Source organism: Fringilla coelebs (assembly GCF_963513975.1).
Source record: "Fringilla coelebs genome assembly, chromosome: 8".
In the NCBI taxonomy this organism is placed as follows: domain Eukaryota; kingdom Metazoa; phylum Chordata; class Aves; order Passeriformes; family Fringillidae; genus Fringilla; species Fringilla coelebs.
This window is the reverse complement of record NC_140066.1, coordinates 27,975,009-27,998,633: the sequence shown is the minus strand read 5'-3', so window position 1 is coordinate 27,998,633 and position 23,625 is coordinate 27,975,009. Positions and strand designations below refer to the sequence as shown.

The following is a 23,625-nucleotide window of genomic DNA, read 5'->3' as shown; positions in this document are numbered from 1 at the left end:
TGTAGGCACGAGCCTTCCTGCTGGGCTGTAACTCAAGCCACAGAGAAATTGTCTTTAAATAGCTCAGGAATGCCAAAGCCAAAAACTACTCTCGCCCTTGTCTGGTTACGTGCAGCAATCTCAATCAACATTTACTTTTGCGCTCAGTAAAAGGCAAACTGGCATTGCTGCAAGGCCGGGCGGGCAGATCGATACCTGTCCCGAAATTTCCGCGATTGCTCGCAGCGGCAACTCTGAGTCGCTGCAAACCCATTTAAAGACCACTTCACATCACTTTTCCAGCGTTTTCCTGTTCAGCAGCTCAGACTTGAGAGCTAAACAGCCGTGAGTGGCCGCTCTCTCTGGGCCGGGGGAGGAGGGCGATGGAAGCGGTTGTGGAACCATGCGGCGGTTGTACCAGGGCCGGGCGGCCGGAGCGGGCGCGGGCAAGGGCTGGGCACGGCCGCGGTGCGAGGGCTGTGAGGGCGGCAGGGCAGCGCCGGGGCCCGGGGCCGGGCAGGGCCGCGCTGCGGGCCGGGCGCTCAGGAAGTCGCGTCAGGCGCGGCGCCGCCGCGGGCCCGGCGGGAGGGCTGGGGCAGCAGCGGAGCCGGCGGTGAGCGCGGGCCCGGGGCCGGCGGCGGTGCGGGGCAGTGAGGAGCGGGGTAGTGAGGAGCGGAGCAGGCGGGAGCGGGGCGGTGAGGAGCGGGCGGCGCGCACGGGGCGGGCGGCAGCCGGAGGCGGAGCGGGCCGGGCCGCGCGGGCGGTGCTGCCCCCGGCGGCGGGGCGGGGCAGCGCAGCGGCTGCCGCGTGGCGGGAGGGGCGGTGCGGCCGGGGCAGCGCGGGGCAGCCGGCGGAGCGGCAGCCGCGGCAGCAGCGGCGGTGCGCAGGGCGCGGGCCGGCTGAGGGGCGGCGCGGGCCGGGCGGCGGGCGCGGGGCCAGGTGGGCGAGGGGAGCTTCGGCCGTCCCCGCGGGGCTCCGGGGGCCGGTGCCGGCGGCTGTCCGCGGCCGGCACCCGCCCCTCGCGGCGGCCGGGGAGGCGCGGGGCGGCCCCTTGGCCGCGGCGGTGCCCGGGGCGCTGCGCACCCCCACCGCGCTCAGCGCCGCGGTTTTATTTATAGCAGGTCTGGTGAGCGGCGGGGCTGGAGCCCGGAGCGCTGCCGAGAGAGCCCTGGTGAGCCCGGAGCGCTGCCGGAGCCCGCGGGGATGGCGGTGGCCGGCAGGTGAACAGCGCCAGCGCCGCAGCGGGCGCTCGGGGGGCGGGTTGGCTCACAGGTAGGTATGCAGCGGCTGCTGCTGATGCTGCTCAAACGGGCTTTTAATTGCGTATTTTTTTAAGTTCATCTTTTGTATATACCGGTGCGGCCAAGGTCACCTTGAGCACGAGCGGGACGCATTTCGGTTCCAGCATTTGAGGTCTCCTGGCATTATTTTTGTATTTATTGGGAGAGTTACGTAGTAATTTGCCTGAGGACTAATTTAAATAAAAGGCGGATTGAATGTAACAGCCAGCAAAGATAAAGGGATGCCTTCGGTACTTAGGCGGTGCAAGGATATGCATGGTCTGCACGGTTATACTGGCTCAGACTCCAGGTTGTAGTGGGAGCTCTCTGCGTGTACGTATTGCGGGATGGGTTTGTGGCAGCTTGGGGAGGGCGCTAGGAAAGACTAAAAAGTTGGACTAAAGTTTTAGGTCTTGCTGATGCAGATGTTATCTCGGCATTCTGTGTGGGAACAATTTCGTTCCTGATGGTCCACAGCTTGCCATGATAGAAGTTTCCTTGCAGTGGCAGACGGAAGAGGAGATATTGCCTCTTTGCAGTTTCTGTTGGTGAAAATGCTGGGATTTTTATTTCAGTGGCTCTCAATAACAAAGCAGTTTAACATGTAGTCTTTTGCAAATACACTGTACAGTACTAAGTTGTTTTAGTATGTTTGCCGTTCCTTTTTTCTTTGGCCAAGGAAGAATTATTTACTGTGCTCATTATATGAGCTACAGAACTTCCATTTCAAAATAATTAGGCAGGTTGAGATTTCTGACTGCTCTTTAGTCCCACAAGACTGAAATGTCACTTGTCAGCAGCACGTTCACATTTAGAGGTGTGCTTTTTCATAGAGCACTCCTTCTTCACAAGGAATTTGCAAACTGGTTTGACTACAGCTAGACCAGACACAAAATATATACTGTGAGATAGGATTAGGTGAGAACATTAATGACAGTTTTTGTAGATCATAGGTGTCCTTGAGAAGGAAATTATGAAAGAGCAAGGTCAGAGTGCAAGAGAATGGTAAACTTATGAAAGTGTCTGACATGCGTATCCTTATGGCTGCAGGGTTTAATCCATGCAGTAAAGAACAGTGGAAAATTACAAGTGGACTATAGTGACCTGTTAAGGAAAGAACAGCAGGGAGAGAAAAGTATGCAGGAAGCTGGTTGGTGTCCTGTGTTTTTGGAAGTTAAATGTGCTGGGGTTTTTAGCTTATTAAAATCATGCCAATTTCTAGCTGCAAGGAAGCATCTTAGGAACTGAACTTTTACTGAAGAGTGAATACCAGTTTGCTAATTTATTGCTAGATGCCCCTCCCTGAAATTAGGTGTGTGTTTCTGTGCATGCATATAAATATATGAATATACAATAAAAAGAATATATATATATCTATATGTGTACATGTTATTATTTTGCAGTTTGTGATCTTCAGTTCAATTCCTGTGTCATGGATGAAACTGCTTTGTCCCTTGGAACAATAGATGTTTCCTATTTATCCACCTCAGCAGACTGCAGCATCAGTAGATGTAAGCATTCCACTGAAGAGTGGGTAAGTAAAAATTGGGAATGTTACTGGCCCTATTTACCTTACTATTTCTTCAATTTGAAGGTGGACTTTTTATTGTTATGAAGAATGAAGATAAGGAATTATGTCTCTCATGCATGATACAGTTTGGTTTTAATTTAACTTGAAACATGAGGAGGAACCAACAGTTCAATTCTGTGGCAAAGAATAATGTTGCTAGAAAAGAAAAATCCTGTCAAACTCTATTGATAGTCTTACAGTCATCTGGTGTGATGTTGCTAATCATTTCATATAGCAGTAAATGTAGATAATCCCATTCTGGAGTAGCCAAAGTCAAACAGAAAGTCAAATAGGAAGCTTGTTGCTCTTCTGGGTAATGTAGTTTAAAGTGTGCAGGTGAAAAGAAGTTTGATGCTGAAGTTGCAGTCATATAGGCATTAAAGCTGGAGCAGGAGTGCAGTCCAGGAGGCAGAAAATATTGGTGGATATAAATAAGGAGCCTATTAAAAGTCTGTGTCCTCCATTGAGTGAGTCTTGGGATTTGGAGGGGACAAAGGAGACAGCAGAGTGGCCTGGGTGGAGCCAGAAGAGCCACATGGGGACTGGGGTGGTGGTAGATGGTTTAGCAGCATAGGTCAGGAGGAATTAGACATGCATCTGGAGAGGAGGAGCTTGAACTTGATACAGAAGAAGAATTGGAAACATGGTCAGAGTTGAGGGAAAGGGCAGATGTCTTGGCAGCTGGGATTTCTATCTAGCTAGATCTAAGTTCCATGGAACAGCAAGCTGCAGTAACCAAGAGGTCTGTGAGAAAGTGGAATAAGGGCAGGCAAGTCAGAAGAGATAGAAAAGAACTTTTGTAAGAAAATGCTGGAGAGGTATGTCAGGGCTTGGAGGCAAGCAGAAGGAAGATGACATTGTTACAAAGTTGGTTTATTTTGGAGTTAGCATTAAAGGAGGTGGTAGAGGAGGGATTATGGCATGTTTAGCTTCTTGATAATTATTTCAGATGGAAGAGTTAGCCTTGGAATATTTGCCAGTTTGTGCTGCTTGCCAGATGTGATACATGCACAATTTAAGCATCTTCAGCGTTGTTTTTGACTTTCTGGGAGTTTCTCACTGGGCTGAGTATGTGATGATCTGCATTTGTGTCTTCCAGTCTTGGTTCTACCCTATTGCTCTGCCACTTAAAAGTTCTATTTTAAACAACATTTTGGTTTGGGTTTGTTTCTGTAATTTCTCTTCTAACACTGGAAGTAACTTTCTTCTCATTGTCAGTCAAGCAATAATTCAGTAGACTTTAATGGAAATAAATCAGGGTCTTTGAAAATATACTTAACTACAATTTTTGCATTATGTCCTAACACAGAGAATGAGTTCTGTGCATACAGTCACTCTGGATTTTTTTGTTCTGTAATCTTCAGATAGACAGTGTAACTTTGGAGAAGTCACAGGGATTCCTTTCTTATATCACTCTGCTTGAAACTGCTGAAAGTGCCTACAGAGTCCATGCAGTTAATATTTTTGGTACCTTGAGTCTTCTTGCAGCTTTACAGGGTGATATTCAGTTGAACTTTAAAATACATTATTCATATTGCAAGTACCTTTACATTACTGAGAATGTAGTGTACTGTTAATTTCTTTCAGTTTTCTCAGCTAGCAGTTTCTTTGGTGTTTCTTAATTACAGTTACCATTCCTTTTAAAATTTTGAGTGTCAACCCATGCATCAGTGCTTACATAACTGCAACACTGAGTTTTTGCTTGTATTTTTTTAAATTTTAGAGAAATGTTAGAAAAAAATTGTGCTTTACATAATTGAGGAGTAATTTTTGTGTGTCTGACAGCTCCTCTTCCTCAAAGCTTTACCACACACAGCAGAGCACATATTTCTGCATATTTACACAGTGGTCTTTTGTTCTGCAGGGAGAGTGTAACTCTCGTCCCACTCTGTTCCGATCTGCCACTTTAAGATGGAAGGAGGCTCTGCTGAGCAGGAAAAGGCCGTTTGTGGGACGATGTTGCTATGTATGCACTCCCCAGAGCCGGGTAAGAAGATTATGGAATGGATTATGTTTGACAATAATGCATAGTTGCAGTGTAATGAAGTTGCAGTAGTTTCCTTACTTTCAGAATTAAGGTCACAATGTTTTTTACTTCATGAAGTGCTATAGTTTTTCACTGTTGTTTGCGGTTATGTTTAATTTGTCGTGGAATTAAAGGATACCACACAACTGTTTTGATGCTCAGTCTCCCTCCTCTCAGTTGAGACTTAGTCCTTGGACAAAACTCTCCAGCTCCTCAGAATTACTACTGGGAAATGAGATGGCAAAATTATCTGGAGTGTTAGATTAATAATGGGAATTTGGAGCATATAAAAGTGTGAAAGTTTGCTTTTAGGACACTTTAGTTTTCTATCCACAGAATAAATACAATTTGGAAGGTAAGCAGTATGCTTCCTTTCCAACTTGCTTAGTCCTATACTTGTGAGAACAAGTTAATTTTCTACACCTGGCTGATTTTCTACACCTTCCTCTCTGCTCAGCCTGGAAACAAGGACTGCCAGTTGTGATAGTGGGGTTATTTGTCTGCTGGGAACAGTGTCAGGATGGTGGCTCTCGAGAGGTTGTGCAAGCTGATTTAAAATGTGAACTTTATTGAACGGCATTGGGCAGGCTTCCTGTAAGCTCAAGATGCAAAATGCTGATAAATGACACTATACAGTTTGTAACCAGTTCATCATGTAATTTGGTTATGTGTACACCCTGAGCTTTAGATTGCACTCAGTTACACCTTCATTGGCTGGGCTACAGGGAAAATTTGCCTCCCTCTTTGACCAAAGAAAAGTTATTTCACTCTGTTCCTCTGCCAGAACAGAAAATTGCAGCAGTGACATACAAATGTGGTATAGAAATCCAGATGTACTGTGAAGGCTGTGTATGATATGGACAAAAAGACAAACAATTAGATAAACTGAGACTACTTCAAACAGACAAGTCAAGTGTTTTGACTTACAAAAAGGTGTGTGTGAATCCTCAACTTAGGGCTTTATGCATTTAGTAATTAGCCTGTTAGTAATTAGGCTGCTCCTCTCAAACTGGGAATTATGCTTTAAAAATAAAAATCTTGTTCTGTATTTTGTCCATTTAATGGGAGACTGATTAACTATCCTGAGATCCCACTTAAGAAAGGAGCATGACCTATTAAGCCCTTTGTTGCCTTCTGCTGTAAGGAAAAAAATATCATCCCTGCACAGACAGTAACAGAGATAATCATCTCATTAGATTCTAAATACTTTTTTTGGAGCTGCCTTTTTCATTATTTTTCTTAAGAAAATAAATGAATGAGGCAAATTTCCTTAAGTGTGCTGACCATACTAGCAACTTGCCAATGCTGAGAGTGGAAATCTTGCTTCTCCCTCTCGTTTTCCTTCCTGCTCGCCTGAGGGCTGATCAAGTTCACTAACTAAGCAGAAAACTACCTGCTTTATTAATTTAGTCTATCTTACTTTTTTGTCTTGTCTGCATGAAGTTGGAATTTTAAAGGGTGTAATGAATGCTAGAGGTGCTCTAAGAGGCGAGGCATAGAGATCAGCAGGAAAGACCAGGATGTGGTCGTGGGAGCTGGGCTTCTTCTTTGTGCCAGCAGGGAGATCCTGTATTGGCTCAGTTGGTTTCACAGAACCACATGCTCTGCCTGACACAGGAGTGGAGAGGAGTTAAATAAGGAAAAGCTGAAGTGTAACAGTACTGCTGGAGGATGAGTTTCGTAGTGTGGTTTAACCTGACACTCAGAGCACTGGTATAGACAGGTATAGACTGGCATTCAGTGCTACTGTACTTTGTTGCTGATTGTTTGGGAGACCAAGAATAAGTCATCTTCTCTTTACCAGAATGTGTCATCAGCTTATCACATCCACAAAAAGTCACCAGTGTATAGGCAAAGAAATAGCATAACATTCAAGTTTCCTCTTAAGACCTTAGAGCAACAATTGGTTGATTGTACAGCATAGTTGTGCTTTAGCAGGGAGCAGAAGACTCTGCTCTCACTGTAGCACATAATTTCTACCTGATTTGCAAATAACATAGGACAGTCATATATTTTAATTTTGTGGTAAATGGTGTGTCCTAAACAAAATACAAACAAATGACTCTTACCTGACTCCCATTGCAGAATTGCTGGTGAGGCTGTTTTGCAGCTCTGCTGTTGCTGGTGACCATCTTTCTCCTTTGCTGTCCTTTTTTTTGTCTTCTTTGACATGTACAGTTCCAGTAGTTTTAGCTGTAGTTCACTGCTGGCAAGGTACCAGTTTTATAATTATATATCATTTGGGTAGAAAGAAATCAACCTCTTCATCAAGGTATTCACCTGGACTATGGAAGAGTAGAATTTAGGTCTTCCTGCTAAGGAATATTTGTTGTGGAAGTGCTCCTAAACTCGTCCCAGTTAATACCTTGGCATGTGGAGTTGTAACAAGGCAGGACTGAATTTGTTGTTCAGGCAGAGCAGGAATGTGGAGATTTGCCACCTAACCATGGATGAATATCCTGACCCTTGGGCTGTTGTTACACGATGCTTGTTCTGCTGGTAAACCGGATGCTACAGACTGAGCATCAAGTGCTCATGGTTACAGTAATGCCCAGTGTGGCTTAATAAAATTCTGTTTCAAAGATAAGTTCTGTATTATGACAAGTCTTGGTTTATATTGCATCAGAATCTGCTGAAATGTTGTGGCTTGAAGAGTGTTACCAGTGCAACCACACAGTAAAGCCTAGAGAATGTTTTGAAAGTATTGGACTTGGGACTAGTGATTAGAATTCCATTTTCATTTTAGGAGTTTGTGTACTGTATAGGCAGGTTCAACACTTCTTTGATTTTGGCTTTGCATATAGTACAAATGAAAAATATTGCATTATCTTAAATGTTATGATGAATGTAACAGGCAAAGCTATTTTTATGTAATGAAATAGTCCATCAATCTTTTTTTTTTTTTTTTTGTTTTACAGGATAACTTCTTCAATTCTAGTATTCCTTCTTTGGGTCTACGTAATGTCATATATATCAATGAAACACATACCAGGTATTGTAGCAAGTGTTTCTTTTGCTTTTAAGATTCAATGTGCTCTGATTTTATGACAGAGAAATCTTTCTTATGATCTGGACTGAATTGATATATATTGTGGTCCTAAAATGCAGAGATTTGGTGCTAACTTCAATAATGTGCCTGTTAAATCTGGCTGTGTGATTTGGGAACTGGGCAAAGTCCTCTGGGGTTATAGACAAAGAGTGTAGGGGTCAAACCTGTTTCAATAAAAAACCCAGAAATTTTTCACAAAAAAGATTCTTTCTCTTTCATGCAAATGGCAGTAGCATCTGTAGCATAATATTGAGGCCACCCAATTTATTCCCTTTTGCAGAATGACTTCAGGCTGCCCTTTAATTTACTGGGCAGATCTGGCTCACAAGTTAGGTGTTGACTATTACCACTTATGGCAATTAACCTGAATATGTCTTATGAATCTGTCTCTTCTCTGCCTCAGTGGCAGGGTGCAGCTTCTGAAAAGGGTGGTATAAATGAAAAAAAATCTAAAAAATGAAGATGGGTCTTTGCGCTATTGGAATCATATCTTGTGTTCTGGGATGAAGATACTGGAATTGCACAAAAATATTCTGTTCTTTGGAAAGTTAATAATGCTTGCTAAGTGTTTCTTGCAGTAATCATTAGCATAAGTAGGTCCTGCAGTGTTTGTTGTAGAGTCAGAGCAAACAAAGAGAGGCCAGCAGCCTGAAAGAAATGAGCCAAAATGTCTGAGGGAAAGAAAGGCAGCATTGTGTGTGCTGGAGAGGGAGAAAGCTAATGTTAGAAGCTGTTCTTTATTAAATTTGTATTAATTATGGGTATTTTAAAAGTTGAGCTTGTAGTTTAGAGTACAGAAAAATAACAGAAGTACTGTTTAACTTTTAAAAAAATCAGTTTCAAAAGTCTAATGGTTTAGAATGGTCAAAGATATTTGAATTGGAAATATTAGGAGAAAAAAATATGGGTTAATGAATTATTCTGAAATAAACACATCTAGCTCAGAATAGTGAGAAATATAATGTCATTATAGTGTGAAAATGGGCAATTTTAATGAAGTTCTGATGTCTCATGGGGCTTCATAGTCACAGTTCTCTGGCTTTAGAAAGCAAGAGGGGTTCTCTTTAACTGCCACCATGCTGTAATTGTACTTATCTGAGGTACAACTGCCAGTTTTAAATGTCTCTTGACTGGTCCATTCTTTGTTATTTTTGTCTTCTCTTATTGCTACATGATCAGAAAACAGATTTTTCCAATTAAGCTATATTATGTCTAAGCTGTAAAATGAATGTAGAAGCTTCATACTTTGACAGATCCCTGCAATAGCTGTGTGCTATATTGATATGTTCATAGTTACCAAAAATTGCTGTTGTCAGAAAGCATATCCTTTTCTTTGCTTTCTAGAAAAATCAGTAAGGCTCTTAAACTTTAAACAGAAGGGAGATAAAGAAAAAAGCAATTAAAACAGGGTCACCAGTCTTCTTCCCTGACAGCACGAATAGGTGGTTTGAAAATTTGCGTGATCATTCCGTGCCACTCTGTGCCCGTGGCTCGTGCCTGTGCACCCATCTTAATTACAGTTCACTCTAGGGCTTTGGCCTTTTGCAGTGTAAAAGTTCTGTCTCATCTTTCCTCGCTGTTTTTAACACATGTATAAATTTACTGAAGTGTGGTAGGAAGGTTTAACAGCCAAGATCAGTAACTAAAGTGATGACAACGGGTGAGACGTTGGCAGGGCTCCAGCATGGAAACCACCATGAGCTTTGTCACCCACAGTTCAGTTTGGGACACTCACTGGAGCAACAGCCAGGCATTGCACCAGCAGACCTCAGGATAGGAGTTTTGCATAATACTTACTGTTCTGGGCTTAGAAATTGCCAGAATTTAATTTTTCATCCTGCTGTTAATTCTGCCCCATCACAACAGCTCTGCTGTTTGGGTCCCAGGTGTTTGGTTTGTGTAAGTGGTGGCTTGTCCACTGCTGGCCTGGTAAATGAGGGAGGTGAGGAGAGAAATAGTAATGAGTATCCACTGTGGGGGAAGGGGTGTAAGCCATTTCTGTGTCACAGGCATCTTCTGTGATGTTTGATATTCCAAATAACGTTTTCTCAGGTGATTTCTGCTTGTATGACTGAAAGAATAGAGGATAAGTTTAATCAAGTCTCCAGTGTTTAAGGTAACTTATGTCTCCATAAGTTACCTTAAACACTTGAATTTCTACTGAGATTTATTGACTATTTTGTCCTTATACTCTTGATAAAACTTTGCTAGGAGAAGAAATGGAGAAAACACATGGGACTGGATGTTTGAAGACACTGTAAAGGAAGAAAAGCTAACTAAAAAAGTGGGTTTAGTTTTGATGGCTAATGCAAACATATTTTCAAAAGCATTTGTGAGAGTTTGCCCTGTGCTTACGTGAGCAGCTTTCCCAAGAGGACTTGGTGCTCCTTGAAGAAGTTGACAAACCTCTTAGCTGGGCATTTACTTTCCTTGGTGGAAAGGGGCACCAAATTGGAAATCAACACTGTCACTTCTTTTGGCCTCGCTGAGCTGGCGAGTTGGTTCCCAGGGACAGACAAATGTATATGCTGGTTTGGTCACTATAGTCCTGTGGTTCTGTGGCTGTTTTAAGGCCAGTGTCTCCCTGAATTGAAGGGGTGCAGTAGTTGGCTCAGATGTTTTGTGCTATGCATCAGTTGTTTCATCTATAACATGAAGATATTGGCAATTTACTGGAAGAAGCAGAAGCTTTTAGACAGGCATTTATAAAATTTTACTTACTTTTGCTTCTTAATTGTATTTTTAGTTGTTTTTAATGCTGTTGTTTTTGGAAGCAAAATATTTTGAGGATCACACTGAAATGCAATTCATATTCTTGTAGGTACAGAGGGTGGCTTGCGAGACGCTTTTGCTACGTCCTTTTTGTGCAAGAGAGGGATGTTCATAAGGGTATGTTTGCCAAGAATCTGACAGAAAATGTGCTGAATAGCAGCAGGTAAGATAACACAAAATTAACTCTTTAAAAAATTTCTAATACATTAAAATATGCCTTAATTTAGAAACTGCAAATTTTGAAAATCAGACTATTTAAAATACTGCAGATGCAGTACCTCTAGCACAGCTTTCAATTTCTGTTGGAATAGTAAAAGAGGGGAGTTTAAGGATTACAAGTCTCTAAATGAATGGTGTGTAGTGGGAGAACAGCAGACAGTACACAGAAAAATAAAATGATACATGAGAGCTCTTCAAACTTCTGTTTATCTAATTCATGTAAGTCATGACCACTGAAGTCATACTGCAGTCATCAGAAAATGTCAGTATTTCAGAAATAATAGGAAAGCAGCATTTTGGAGTACCCTGAGTGTACACCTGGAGAGTGCAGCAAAAAAATGGAAAAAGGCTGTAGAATGGAGTATCCAGCCTTAACTTTGTGGAGCTTGTTTTCTGTTTCATATGTCTCATTTTAAATGGCATCTTGAGCTCCTGATCAGCTGTTCAGGTATCAGTTTTCCTTGGACACAAAGAAATTCAACCACCTGCTTGCTCCTTGAGGCTACTTTAGTCAGAGGGCACACACTGCCTACATTAACATTCCTAATTCTCCTGAATTTTTAAAGCTTGAGTGACATCTGAAGATGATAGTGTTGCTTTTGAAAAGTAAAGCAGACTGTGTTGTGCTACAGTCAGGGTGTGTTAAAGCCACTTACTGTCTCATGGGTGTGTATTAAAGGGGGAAAATAGCCCTTATAAAATTTTGTTAGACTTGGTAAAACTGAGAATTCAAGGGCAAAAATAATCTAGAAGTTCAAAATAGCAACTGCATAAATCTGTCTAATGAGGTATGTGAAATTGCTGTGGCAGGAAAAAGAAAGCATTAATAAAAATGAGACTGCACCTGTTCCCTCTGAATTTTTAATTTCATTAACCATTTCAGAAAATTGGCAGTCACTTAATATTTTAATATTAGTACCTGTGAGTTGTGTATGTACTGTTTCATGTAGTCACCTTTGGGCCCATTCAATCATCACCTGCCTCTTAAGTTAGAGCTTACAAAACTGAGTCAAGTTTATTGCATTTGGAGTACACAATAGTTTAGTGTGGATGCTTTTTATGTTTGCAAGTTACTCCTGTAGTAATATGTAGCTCATTCCTAGCTGTTATTGTCTGTGTTTTGGACTCTTCTGTTGTGAGGCTGTCTCATAAACTCCACTTTTTAATGTTAGAGTCCAGAAGGCCATTGTAGATGAAGCTTCTGAGTCAAGTACTCCTGGCAGTTTTGTTCAGACCGATCCTAAAGCTATCAACAAAGTGAAGAAAAAAGCTAGGAAAATTCTCCAGGAGATGGTAGCAAATGTATCCCCTGCTTTAATCAGGTAAGAAAAATGTCTCATCAATATTGTCAGTGAGTGGAGGAATGGACAAGTTCTTTCTGCATAATGCCAACAAAAATAGTAGTTGTTCTTCATTTTCAGATGCAGCAGATGTCCTCTGCCTTTACAAGGAATATATTTTATGATAAGATTAAATACAAACTTTTCTTTTCTCACAAAACTAGTTTTGGTGCTAATGCTTGGACCAGTATTGGCATCATTTGTTGTTTCAGGCTCATATGGGCCAGAAATGCTATCTGCAGCATCATAGACCAAAAGATAATTTTTCCATTAGCCTATTCAGTCTTATAATTTGTAGATAAAAATATCTCAGGGAGAGTCTTTTTTTAGATAAAATCTTCTCCTGTGGTGTCTACATCTACTACTAAGGATGATTTTGTCTCTGTCGTGTTCCTAGTTCACAGCCTTCGCTGAGGTTGATACAAGATTTGTGTCATAACTGCAAGAGGCTGAAATGTGGCTACTAACCATAGGCAAAACCTTGTTTAGCAATTGGATTTTATAGTAATTTCGTCTGAATATAAGTTATCAGATTAACTGGCTTTGCCTTTAGTCATACAGAAGCAGTATAAAACAGAGAAATAAATGAAGCTTTTTGAGTTGTGTTTGTTTTCCCTTAGGTTGACTGGCTGGGTGTTATTGAAGTTGTTTAACAGCTTCTTCTGGAATATCCAGATCCACAGAGGTCAAATAGAAATGGTCAAAGCAGCAACAGAGGTAAGGGAGGGTGGGAAAATCCAGTAAGGTAGATTTCTGAAGTAGTTTCTAATAATATTTGCAGCACTTCTCTTTTTGTGAGAGTTCTGCTAAGTCAGTATGAAATGCAATTGTAGGTAGAACTGTATTGTATCTGAAATACCATAAAAACGCTGTGAAATAGTGTTCTTAATTGAATATATGCTCCTAGAGTTGTGTAACCTAAAATACTATGTGAACTCTGGGTTTACCTTTGATTCAGGATCAAATTTTAACTATTAGGCTGAATGATTATCTCAGATGACCTTGCATCCAACATCATTTCCGCTTTTTGAGCTGATGCAGCCAGCAATAAATTAGTAGATCTAGTCAGGATTTTTCACTTTCACTTTGATTTGGAATAAAAACTTTTAAGAAAAAACTTTTCACATTTCTTACTAGCAATCTGTTTCCAGCTTTTCAGTATTTATTGAAATTGGTCAAACGACCTCCTGAATGTTACCATTTTCTTTATACTCAAATGAATTAACTTGTCTTGCAGGATTTACCTTAGCAATATTGATTAGATAAATGAAACAAATAAAAAAGTTCCTGTTCTTTTCTGGGTTTTTTTTTAATATTGTGTTTAGGAAACTCACTATTCATAAATCCTTGCTAGTGTCTAATGGAAATACCAGTACTTTGGTGACAGTGAGGATTTTCCACATCACTTTAATTGTTTGATTAGTGCCTCAGGGCTGTGAGTCTGAAGAAACTGGGAGTATTTGTGTCCATTATATTAACAATGATTACATTGGTAATGTAATCATACAATTGAAAACTACAGTCCATGAAAACTAATACTAAAGGCAAGTTGACAAAAATGTTCTCATTGTCCCAACTGAAGGAAAACCAGAAGTATACAAACTCAATTATGGTAACTGGGAAATACCATCAGTTTATTACATGTTTCTTACCAACTGACTTGTTTCTTTTTTCCTTCTCTCCCCACCATAGATGAATTTGCCTCTTATCTTTCTGCCTGTTCACAAATCCCACATTGACTATCTGCTGCTCACATTCATTCTTTTCTGCCATAACATCAAAGCACCCTACATAGCTGCAGGGAATAATCTCAACATCCCCATCTTCAGGTAACAACCTCTCCTTATTTGAAAAAAGACTGAGGAGGTGGGATCTGATCTATTGCACAAAATGTCTTAAGTGTAACTGTTATTGGGCCATCATGTAGAACTTCTTTGGTTCCTATGACATGTTCAGAGAGGGAGCATCACAACATCCTTCTGAGAAGCTCTGTTACAACCTTAGTAGGGTAAGGAGAAAGGATATTCCTTTTTTGGAGTCTCAGAGTGGTTTGATAACTAAGGAAAGATGATATGGGAGAAAGAGTTGTGAATGGACAGCTCTTCATGCAGTTTAGTGAGCTGGCTAACGAACAGCAACAGTAATGGGTGAATAATACCTTGTGGAAAAGTATTCCACTTGAGTCTATGTTTAAATTATATTTCTGGTGGCTGAAGAACCTGAGATATTTTAGGTAATATTTTGCCACTGAGACAGAATTTGGGCGTATTTGATATCTAAAGGATGACTGGATATAATAGGAAATGATGAGGAAAGAAGGGGAATGCCTTGACTTCAAGGGTGTTTTACACCAGTAGGTGCTGGTCTGTAATAATCCCAGTGAAAAAGACATTCATATAAATTAGCAATTAAAATGCTAGTTCTTAGTGCCAACAGAATAAAGAAAGTTTAGCACAGATAATCTAACATTCCTTTAGGCACTGGGCACCCTGAGTTCTGCAGCATTCAGCAGGCCCATCATCCACACATAGCATTGTGTCTGCAGAAAGGTGTACTCCTGTTTGGTGTTTTGAGCCAGTAAAGGATTTTATTTCAAGAAAACAGCCCTATTCATCATTGCTTCTGTCAAGCAGGAGGGATATCCTCATGAGAACTTCTTGCTACACTATGAGATAAATGCAGGACCATGCAGGTGGTGTAATTGCTGGTGCCAAGTGGGAGCTGCCTGCAGATTGCTCTGTTAAAATCAGCTGGCTGAGCTGATTCTGCAGCTGAGGGGAGTGTGCGTCACACCACGGGCATGCAGTCTGTGCAGCACAGCATGGACTGGGGCCAGCTCAGGTGAACTCTTACATGGGTCACCAGCATCTCAGTGTGCAAGAGCCTCCCGGTCAGTGACCTGTCAAGGCACTGAAGTGGAGCCAGACAGTGCAAAGAAGCATAAGTGAAATAGAGAAATATTTGTGTAGTCCAATCATGTGCCAGTAGTGTAATACAGTTTAGTCTTTAAGAATTTCAGTAACTTGAATCCCTGTTGTGTGCCAGAAATTATTTGTTGGAGATGTAGTAGTTTCCTGTAAGCTGAAATCAATGAGTGTAATCCTTCTTTGGTGTGCAGCACATTGATCCGCAAGCTGGGAGGATTTTTCATTCGTCGGAAGTTGGATCAGAACCCTGACGGTCGTAAGGATTTCCTGTACAGAGCTTTGCTCTATGTGGTGTGTATTTCTTGTCTTTCTTTCTGTGGTAGCATTTCACTTGTGTGGCAAGTGGGAAAAGTGAGTTCCATCACTCTGAAGATGTATTTATTGGTTTGAATTTGTCTTAAGTTTTATGCTGCAAAAGGGGATTTATTTTTGTATGAAGGTTTGAATTTATATTGAATTTATTTGAATTGATATGGAATTTATTTGAATAAAGAAAACTGCATGCTCAGCTCTTTTGAGGATGAGCAGATATCCACCTTGCATAATCCTTATTAAAGAATGCGGAATTAATGCTCTCTGAGTTAACTTATACTTGTTTCTCTGATGCCTTTTGTTGTGAAGCATCTTTACACTGATTCACTTAACACAAGGGAAGTCTCTGTTCATTATGGGCTGATGTAATCCTTTGTGCCATTCAGTGTAGTAGCTGTATTTGCATCTTGGAAGATGGGATGTGCTGGGGAACCAGAAGGAAAGATGAATGTGAATCAACTGCATCAACCATTGCTAGATGCTTTTTGAACAAATGTCATTATGCTGCTTGTATATTCATGCAAATTCAGTTGCACATAGGTTTGGGCTTGTGTCAGGCATTAATTAATTACTGGGCTTTTTTCCCACAAGTACTCATGCCTAGTCATGATTTTCCATTGCTTTTAAAAGGAAATGGTTCCCAACAATATACCTGAAATATAATTGTAGGTTATTATATGTATGTATGCCAGTATCATTAGATACTTATTTTTTCTGTTTTCAATCTTTTTGTATTCAGCACATAGAAGAACTGTTGAGACAGCAGCAGTTTCTAGAAATATTCTTGGAAGGCACACGGTCTCGAAGTGGGAAAACATCTGGAGCCAGAGCGGGTCTTCTGTCGGTGGTGGTGGATGCTCTCTTCTCAAATGCTACTCCTGATGTCCTAATTATACCTGTGGGAATCTCCTATGATCGCATAATTGAAGGTCACTATAACAGTGAGCAGCTGGTAAGAGCAATCCAACAACTTGCTTTGCCTAGGGGATTTTCTGCTTATGTGCAGAAAATGTGTTACATAGTTAAAGGTTGTGCTAGTCCTCTGTTCATGGACTCAGGGTTCATGTTGAGCCATGAATTACAAAATGTCTCTGACAGGGAATGCTCAGGCACGGGTGACACACTTCTAAATGCAGATTCATGACATGATAAGTAGTATGTTCAAGGGGATATCTAAAGAAAAAAATAGTTCTCTAGATGTACTTGAAGTTATAAGGTGTGTCAAAAGCTTTGGGCTTGCTTTGTCTGCTGTTGCATGCATTTTAATTTTAAACATAACCTTTTAATTGCAAAGTGGAAGAGAAGCAAAACAACCACCTATGTTTTCTAGGGCAAGCCTAAGAAGAATGAAAGTCTTTGGAGTATAGCTAGAGGAGTCTTCAGAATGCTGCGGAAGAATTATGGGTGTGTCAGAGTAGATTTTGCACAACCGTTTTCCTTAAGAGTAAGTCTGACATCTTGAAGGTCTTTTTGAAGGTTTGACATTTTTGGTGTTTCAATAGTGGGACACATTTATTTGGGTTTTCTCATTGTGGGTTATCATCACTAGCATTATCTGCTGCAGTCCATTCTGGCAGAACAAAAGTATCCCTGTTTTTGATGACTGTTTGAGTCTTTGGACACATCTGTATTAAGCTGAAATAGTCTCAGAGTTGATATATTAGTTTTGAAACAGTCTAATTATTCTTACTGGTGGGGTTCTTTGTTTAACAAGCAATGTGTAAAATGATCCTTATCCTCTCTAGTAATTCTTTACATTGTAGAGACATTTGGAGTGGAAGGAAGCTGAATATTGTTTCCCAGTTTAATTTAATGACATCTGCAATGGTTGAGGATGGGCATTTATCTCACTGGATTTTTAAAATTGCTGAGCAAATTAGTAGCTATAACAGTGTCATAGGTAATATATCGTGAAAATCTGTATATTCTTTGAAAGTCATCATTCATTATTAGTTCACAACTGTTACTTAGTTTCTCAGGGAATGGGATAGTGTGCCTGTATCTGCCTGTACTCTAATTTTCTCAGATCTCTTTGCAGTATCTGCTGTACTAATCTACAATTCACTAATCTGTATTCTGCCACAGTATACCTTATTTTTAGTGTGACTTTAATAAGATTAAGCGCTGTAACAGCAACTTACTAGAACATTATTCAAATTAATTAGGTGTTCTTCTTTCTGCCCTACTTCTCTCAGAAAAAGCAGTAGGGTTGGAGAGCTTTGGAGGGTTCAGTTACCACAGCATGAAATTATTGTGACCAGCTGCACTGCATTATAATTAGTGTAGTACGGAAAGGTACTAATTCACTTCCAAAAGAGAAGGCTTGGGCTATTCTTGGTAGGGAGTTAACAACTCTTCTTGGATCAGTGTAAGGAAAAGAGGGTTATCTGCCCTCTTAATCTAGTGAAATGCTAATCACTCTGTACCTTCCTAGCAGCCTGTCAGGTCTCATTTGTACCTGTGTTCCTTATTGTGCTCTAGAATGGTGACAAATGACAAAAATCCTTAAAGTGTGCCTTAGCTCACATTTGCAGTAGTGTACTTGTGTCACTGCAGGTTTTTCTAAAGCAGATGAGCTTTGGGGGTTAATTTTGGGCATCTGCAGTTCTATGAGCACAGGCTTGGAAGCAGAAGAGAGTATGAAAGAGGCTGTGGAAGTTTTTTAAGCAGCTTTCCTGGGAGGGAACTGTTTTCCTGACCAGCAGGTTAAGTGGCTCTTTAGTTTCCCATTCTTTACAGAAACTGAGGGAACACAGTGTCCTGAAAACCGAATAGTGTAAATTTTAGCCTATAAGTAGAGGAGTTTAGCTTTTGAGAAATTTGGGATTCAGGAATTCCGATCATGCAGTGCCCTGCCTGCTTCCTGGAGGCTTTAGTTTGTGTCTTGCAACTGGAGTTTTGTACAGCAGTGTTTCCCCTTAGAAGTTCTCTCTTATGGCATTTGAGGAAGGCAGGAGTAAGCAATAATTACAGTCTCCATGCTGGTTCTGAATGGGTGCTAGGTTTTGCTCTCATTCATGTTAATGAGGCAGTTCCCATTATTTTAATCATGGAACTCATCTCAAAGGGGTTGTTCACAGCAAGGTGCTGACAGAGGTTATATGTTGTTTTCATTGCAAGTTTTTTTATGAAATACAGATTCCTTGCTGTGGGAAGCCTACTTTTTGTATAAAATAAAGTTAAAAGTGAATAAGCTGTTGAAAACTTTTAATATCTCTGACCTTATTACTGCTTTTTTAGTGTGAACTGCTTTTATTCAGTTGCATTTTTGAATAATTGCCTTTTTCCTGTAATAGCATTATCAGTTGAATGCAAGAATAAGGTGGAAAAAGTACAAAAAATAATGAGCCTTTTTTTAACAGGAATATGTAAACAGCCAAAGCCAAAAACCTGTGCCTGCTCCTTTTTCTTTGGAACAAGCTTTGTTACCAGCTATACTTCCATCAAGGTAGAGATATTTTTTGGTTGTTGTTGAAAGGGTGGACAGGTTGGGATTTGTTAGTTCTTTTATCTTTTTAGTATTCTGTATTACATTCCAAGCAGTGCTTGAGCTCCCCACAGATAATCTAATTGTTTATAGAAAAGTGCAAAACTTAGGCAATTCTAACTGCAATTTATTATAATGAGTTACATTCTTCCCAATGAGCTCTGTGGGGGAAAATGGCATGTTTAGGGAAAAGAACAGGATTTGTTTTTAAGCTTCACAAACATTTCACAAGGTTTTTGGAATAATTCCAAAGCAAATAGGACCTGTGAGTAAGTAGTCCTTGTTTTCAAGGAGGTGACTGTCAGAACTGCAGCACTGCTCAAGGGTTAGTTCTGCATTTGTTACATAAATAGACATTTTAGCTGTTTTTTCAGGGGTTATACAAACCAGTGTGGTCCTGGTAGGGGCAAAGTCCTGTACCTTTAGAAAGTTGTAAGTCCATACAAAAGACCATTTCTATTTTGTAGAGAAACTGGGCTCTGTCTTTCAGGCAAATTTGATTTTTCTACTATTGTCCATATCTGTTGAAGGAAAAAGAGCAACTGGTGTTACAGCAAGGTCATGAGTAGCCATAGAAAAAGCTTGCATTTTTTCTTCTGGTAGTCTTATCGTGGATTGTTGTGCAGTCTAATGGAAAAGTTGTTAGAGCTTTTTGCTGATAATGTTTTCTGCCCTTACCAGGCTGTAGTGGTATTTTGTGCTGTAGTTTATATTATTTCACATTTTGATCAGAATCTTGATGTCATCATGGTAATTTTTATTCTGCATTCAGACCTAATGATGCTGTGGATGAAGGTGCAGAAGCCTCGCTGCCCAACTCCAGGGATATCACCAGCGAACCCTTCAGAAGAGAGCTGATAGCCAACTTGGCTGAGCACATTCTGTTCAGTAAGTGTTGAAGAGGATCACAGAATCATAGGGTGATGAGGATAGGAAGGGACCTTAAAGATCATCTCATTTCAACCCCCCTGCCATGGGCAGTGACACCTTCCACTGGAGCAGGTTGCTGTTAGGTTTTGCTGACAGCATGAATTTTCTGTGTGGTAATGTCACACTTCCTTTGTCTCCATCCAGAGGATCATTTCATGACTTACATAATCTTGACAATTCTTCATCCTTTGTCTCCCTCCATTGTCTTCGAACTTCAATAAACTCTTTTTCTGATCAAGTAGAAATTTTTATTCTGTTTGTTGGACTAGTACTAAACTTTCTGTACTTTGAAGTGCTTGATTGTCATATTGATGCACTCATTGCTTCTGCCTTCATGTGAGGAGCTATTGGAGTGTCTTAATGTCATTATTTAAGATCATACATGAATTCATCTAGCTGCATGGGCCAGTGTTGCCAGGTTTTATAGGTTATGCTTCAGTCAGTAGGTCTGTGGCTTGTGGTACCAGAGATACACAGGAAGCAGTACTTACCTTAGTAAATATTTAGGCTTTATTTGGCCTTCTTAGTCCAAGTTACTTTGATTACTTTAATATTGTTTCTAGACACACATAATACACTTTGTAGTTCATTCAGTGGGTACAGTTCTGTGCCTTCCTTAATGTGACTATCTTTTAAATAGTGGGTACTGTTTAATTTGTAATGGTGTTTGGAATATCCCAGATGCTCAGCAAGTTTATCTTGTTCACCTCTAGCTGCTGACAAGTCCTGTGCTGTGATGTCTACCCACATTGTTGCCTGTTTGTTGCTGTACAGACACAGGCAGGTAAGGCTTCTGTCTTGCTTAAGTAGCCAAACATTGCTTTGTCCTTGTTAGCTTGTTTAAAAAAAAAAAGTATGGATTTTACTATTGCATGATACTGATTAAAAAGAAAGATGCATTTAAATTAAAGTGGATTTCAGGTAGTCTGAGTGCTGATATCTTAGTTAGCAGTGGATGCTTGAAAACAAGCCATTATTGATGGGATGATAATAAGTCCTCATGTGGAAATAGATCTTTTTAATTTAAAATGTTATGCTTTTTTTAAAGATTCCATGGCTTTCATTTATTGTATTAGGGTTGTTGTTTAGCTCTCAAAACGCATTCCCTACTGAATGCTCTAGAAACTGTTCCATTAATTTCCAAATTGATTTTGCTGTTCCTCAGTACTAAAATAATCTATCACAATGGCAGAATGATATTAATGTTTACCTGAGGTCTTTTGCATGAAAGTTGGTAGAATTTTTTTTCCTCCTACAAGTTTTTTTTTTTTAATTTTTTCTAAAAGTCCTTCAAATCCGAAGATTTTATTGTATATAAATTGAGAACAAATGGAAAAATATTGGTCACTTGTATAATCCTGCTTGTGGAGGAAGTGTTACCATTCTCATCAGTCCAGTCTTTCCAATTTCCTAAAATAGTGGAATCAGAGAAGCATTTTACAACATGATCTGACTCCATCTGGGGAGAAAGCAAGAAAAAGAGGTGCCTGAGGAAAGGCTCTTCCTCATGTTCCACATCAGTTGTTCCATTCTGTTAAGTGCAATATTCCCAGCTAATTGATCATTCACTTTATAGCATAGGTAATGAAAATATAATACTTCTGACATGGTCTTGAGGTATCTTGAGGTATTCAGGTCTCTGCAGGTTGTGAAATAAACCAAGAAGCAAAGAAAAACCTTTCATTCCCAAATAGTTCCATGGCTGTAAAATATAATTGCATGTAATTCAAACCATGTGGACCTACTTCATCAAAACCTCAGTGAAAATCAGTTTTTCTGATACAAGTGTTGTGCTTTGAATTATTGGCAGTTAGTGTATTGTGTTTGATGTATAGCTGATTATGTGGTTTACTGATAGATTCCTGTGCAGAAAATTTATTTAACTCTGATTCTGTGTTTATTTGTAGGGAACTGATCTTTCCAGACTGGTAGAAGATTTCTTCTCCATGAAGGAGGAGGTTCTTGCCCGTGACTTTGACTTGGGATTTTCAGGGAACTCAGATGATGTTGTCATGCATGCCATCCACTTGTTGGGGAACTGTGTAAATATCACAAACACAAGCAGAAACAATGAGTTCTTCATCACTCCCAGCATCACAATACCTGCTGTCTTTGAGCTCAACTTCTACAGCAATGGAATACTTCATGTATTCATTAAGGAGGCTGTCATTGGTATGTTTTGGGATTTATCAAGGAAAGACTTTCTTGTAATCCTTGAAGTCAAAGTATCTGCACAAAAATGCCCATCAGTTTCTCGTGTTATTTACTGTCATATATTTTTTAGTTTCCTGTTTCAACTCATGTTTACCTTAACAAACAGTTTTAAAGCAAACTTGTATTTTGTTTGAGGAAGGTTTCCATTCTTTTTTCCCCTCATCCTTTATCTTTCTTGGAAGTATTTGTGTATTGGTCACTGCCATAGGCAAGGCACTATCAGAGTTCTGAGCCAACGTGGCAAAACCTGTGTTTTGGTGACCGGTATTTTTATGAGATTTTGTTTTGATCTGACATTACTGGACAAAACATAGTGGTTAAGTCTGTCTTTATTCTTGAATAGCATGTGTAATACTTGACTCCTTTTAGCCCCAGAAGTGGACAAAACAGAAGTTTGATGTTTCCTTTGCCATAAAGCTCTCTGGAAAATTAAACTTTGCCTGTGTTTGTTTCTGCTCCAGCCTGCAGTCTTCACGCGATTCAGAGCAGGAGGTACAGAAATGGTACCAGTGGTGCTTCTCCCAGTTTAATCAGTCAGGAGCACCTGGTCAGAAAAGCTGCCAGCTTGTGCTACTTGCTTTCCAATGAATTCACTGTGTCTTTGGTAAGTAATTGCATTATTTGTCCAGTTTTTGTTCTGCTTGTTACTTAAAAATGACAGGATGCTTTCTACGAGTGTCACAGCTCTGGTCTGTTCACCGTCAGTGCAGTGTGATGGTGTTGAGTCCCAGTGGCTGCCACACTCTGAGTGCCACCTGCTGCTCCTGCCAGTGCTGAAGTGGGTGATGCTGGGATGGGCCTGGGACATTTCTGCTGTGCTTTAGGCCTTTCCTGAGAAAGGCAGCATTAAAAAGCCCACCTCAAGGTGTGGGAAGCTGAGAGAGCAGCTCCTCTAGCATATTTTGTGTCAATCCTGTGATTAGATAATCACAGCCGTATTTGCATTCTCCCCAAATGATTCATTTATTCATTTATTTATTTACCTAAAGAAACAAAAGTCTTTTTGAGTACCCAGCCTCTATGAGTTTGCACAGTTGAAATTGTGTTGGGAAGTAAGGCTCCATATTCTAAAGATATCCCTTATTTGTACAGGACTGCAGTTCTCATGTTGTGCCGCACCTGGTACTTAGTGGAAATTTTAAACATGGCCTGACTTCAGCTTTTGTTGTTACAAAACACTGACAAGAGTTGATGTTATCTCACTTTTCAGACACTGCATACTTCCAATTTTAAGTGCTAGATGTTATTTTTTCTTATGTGTAGAAGTTACTTAAAATTCTAGAGATTCTTCAATTAGTTCTTACATTTGTACTTATATTTGACTTGTGCATTTTTACAGAAGCATAAGCCAAATTTAGTATTTTTGCCTGGGTAGTAATGTTAGCTCATATACTGGAGTTCTTTGTAGTATTATCCTTCTGCTTTCAGAGTTAATAATTGATTATTTTTTTTTTTAACCAAGAAAATATTTCCTAAATTATTATGAATAATGTAAAAGAACTGGATTTTTTTATTCCATT

The 23,625-nt window shown here is 40.2% G+C and overlaps 1 protein-coding gene across 8 annotated transcripts in view; it reads left to right on the top strand.

Moving 5' to 3' along the window:
- Positions 1 to 313: 313 nt before the first annotated feature.
- The window catches only part of GPAM (glycerol-3-phosphate acyltransferase, mitochondrial), a 30,320-nt gene continuing 7,008 nt past the window's right edge, over positions 314 to 23,625 (top strand). For 2 of the 8 annotated variants that reach the window (XM_084210029.1, XM_084210025.1), the window contains exons 1-17: positions 882 to 918; positions 1,098 to 1,251; positions 2,663 to 2,793; positions 4,694 to 4,816; positions 7,774 to 7,847; positions 10,726 to 10,839; positions 12,068 to 12,217; positions 12,856 to 12,952; positions 13,928 to 14,064; positions 15,354 to 15,453; positions 16,214 to 16,426; positions 16,805 to 16,918; positions 18,837 to 18,922; positions 19,734 to 19,849; positions 20,605 to 20,675; positions 21,799 to 22,063; positions 22,567 to 22,709. In XM_084210029.1, coding sequence (XP_084066155.1) covers positions 2,692 to 2,793; positions 4,694 to 4,816; positions 7,774 to 7,847; positions 10,726 to 10,839; positions 12,068 to 12,217; positions 12,856 to 12,952; positions 13,928 to 14,064; positions 15,354 to 15,453; positions 16,214 to 16,426; positions 16,805 to 16,918; positions 18,837 to 18,922; positions 19,734 to 19,849; positions 20,605 to 20,675; positions 21,799 to 22,063; positions 22,567 to 22,709 — 1,905 coding nt within the window. In that variant the 5' untranslated portion in view covers positions 882 to 918; positions 1,098 to 1,251; positions 2,663 to 2,691. Of the gene's footprint in view, positions 325 to 573; positions 593 to 781; positions 859 to 881; positions 919 to 1,097; positions 1,252 to 2,662; positions 2,794 to 4,693; positions 4,817 to 7,773; positions 7,848 to 10,725; positions 10,840 to 12,067; positions 12,218 to 12,855; positions 12,953 to 13,927; positions 14,065 to 15,353; positions 15,454 to 16,213; positions 16,427 to 16,804; positions 16,919 to 18,836; positions 18,923 to 19,733; positions 19,850 to 20,604; positions 20,676 to 21,798; positions 22,064 to 22,566; positions 22,710 to 23,625 lie in introns of those variants that run through there. The other 6 variants (XM_084210026.1, XM_084210032.1, XM_084210030.1 and 3 more) reach the window with 6 other exon arrangements.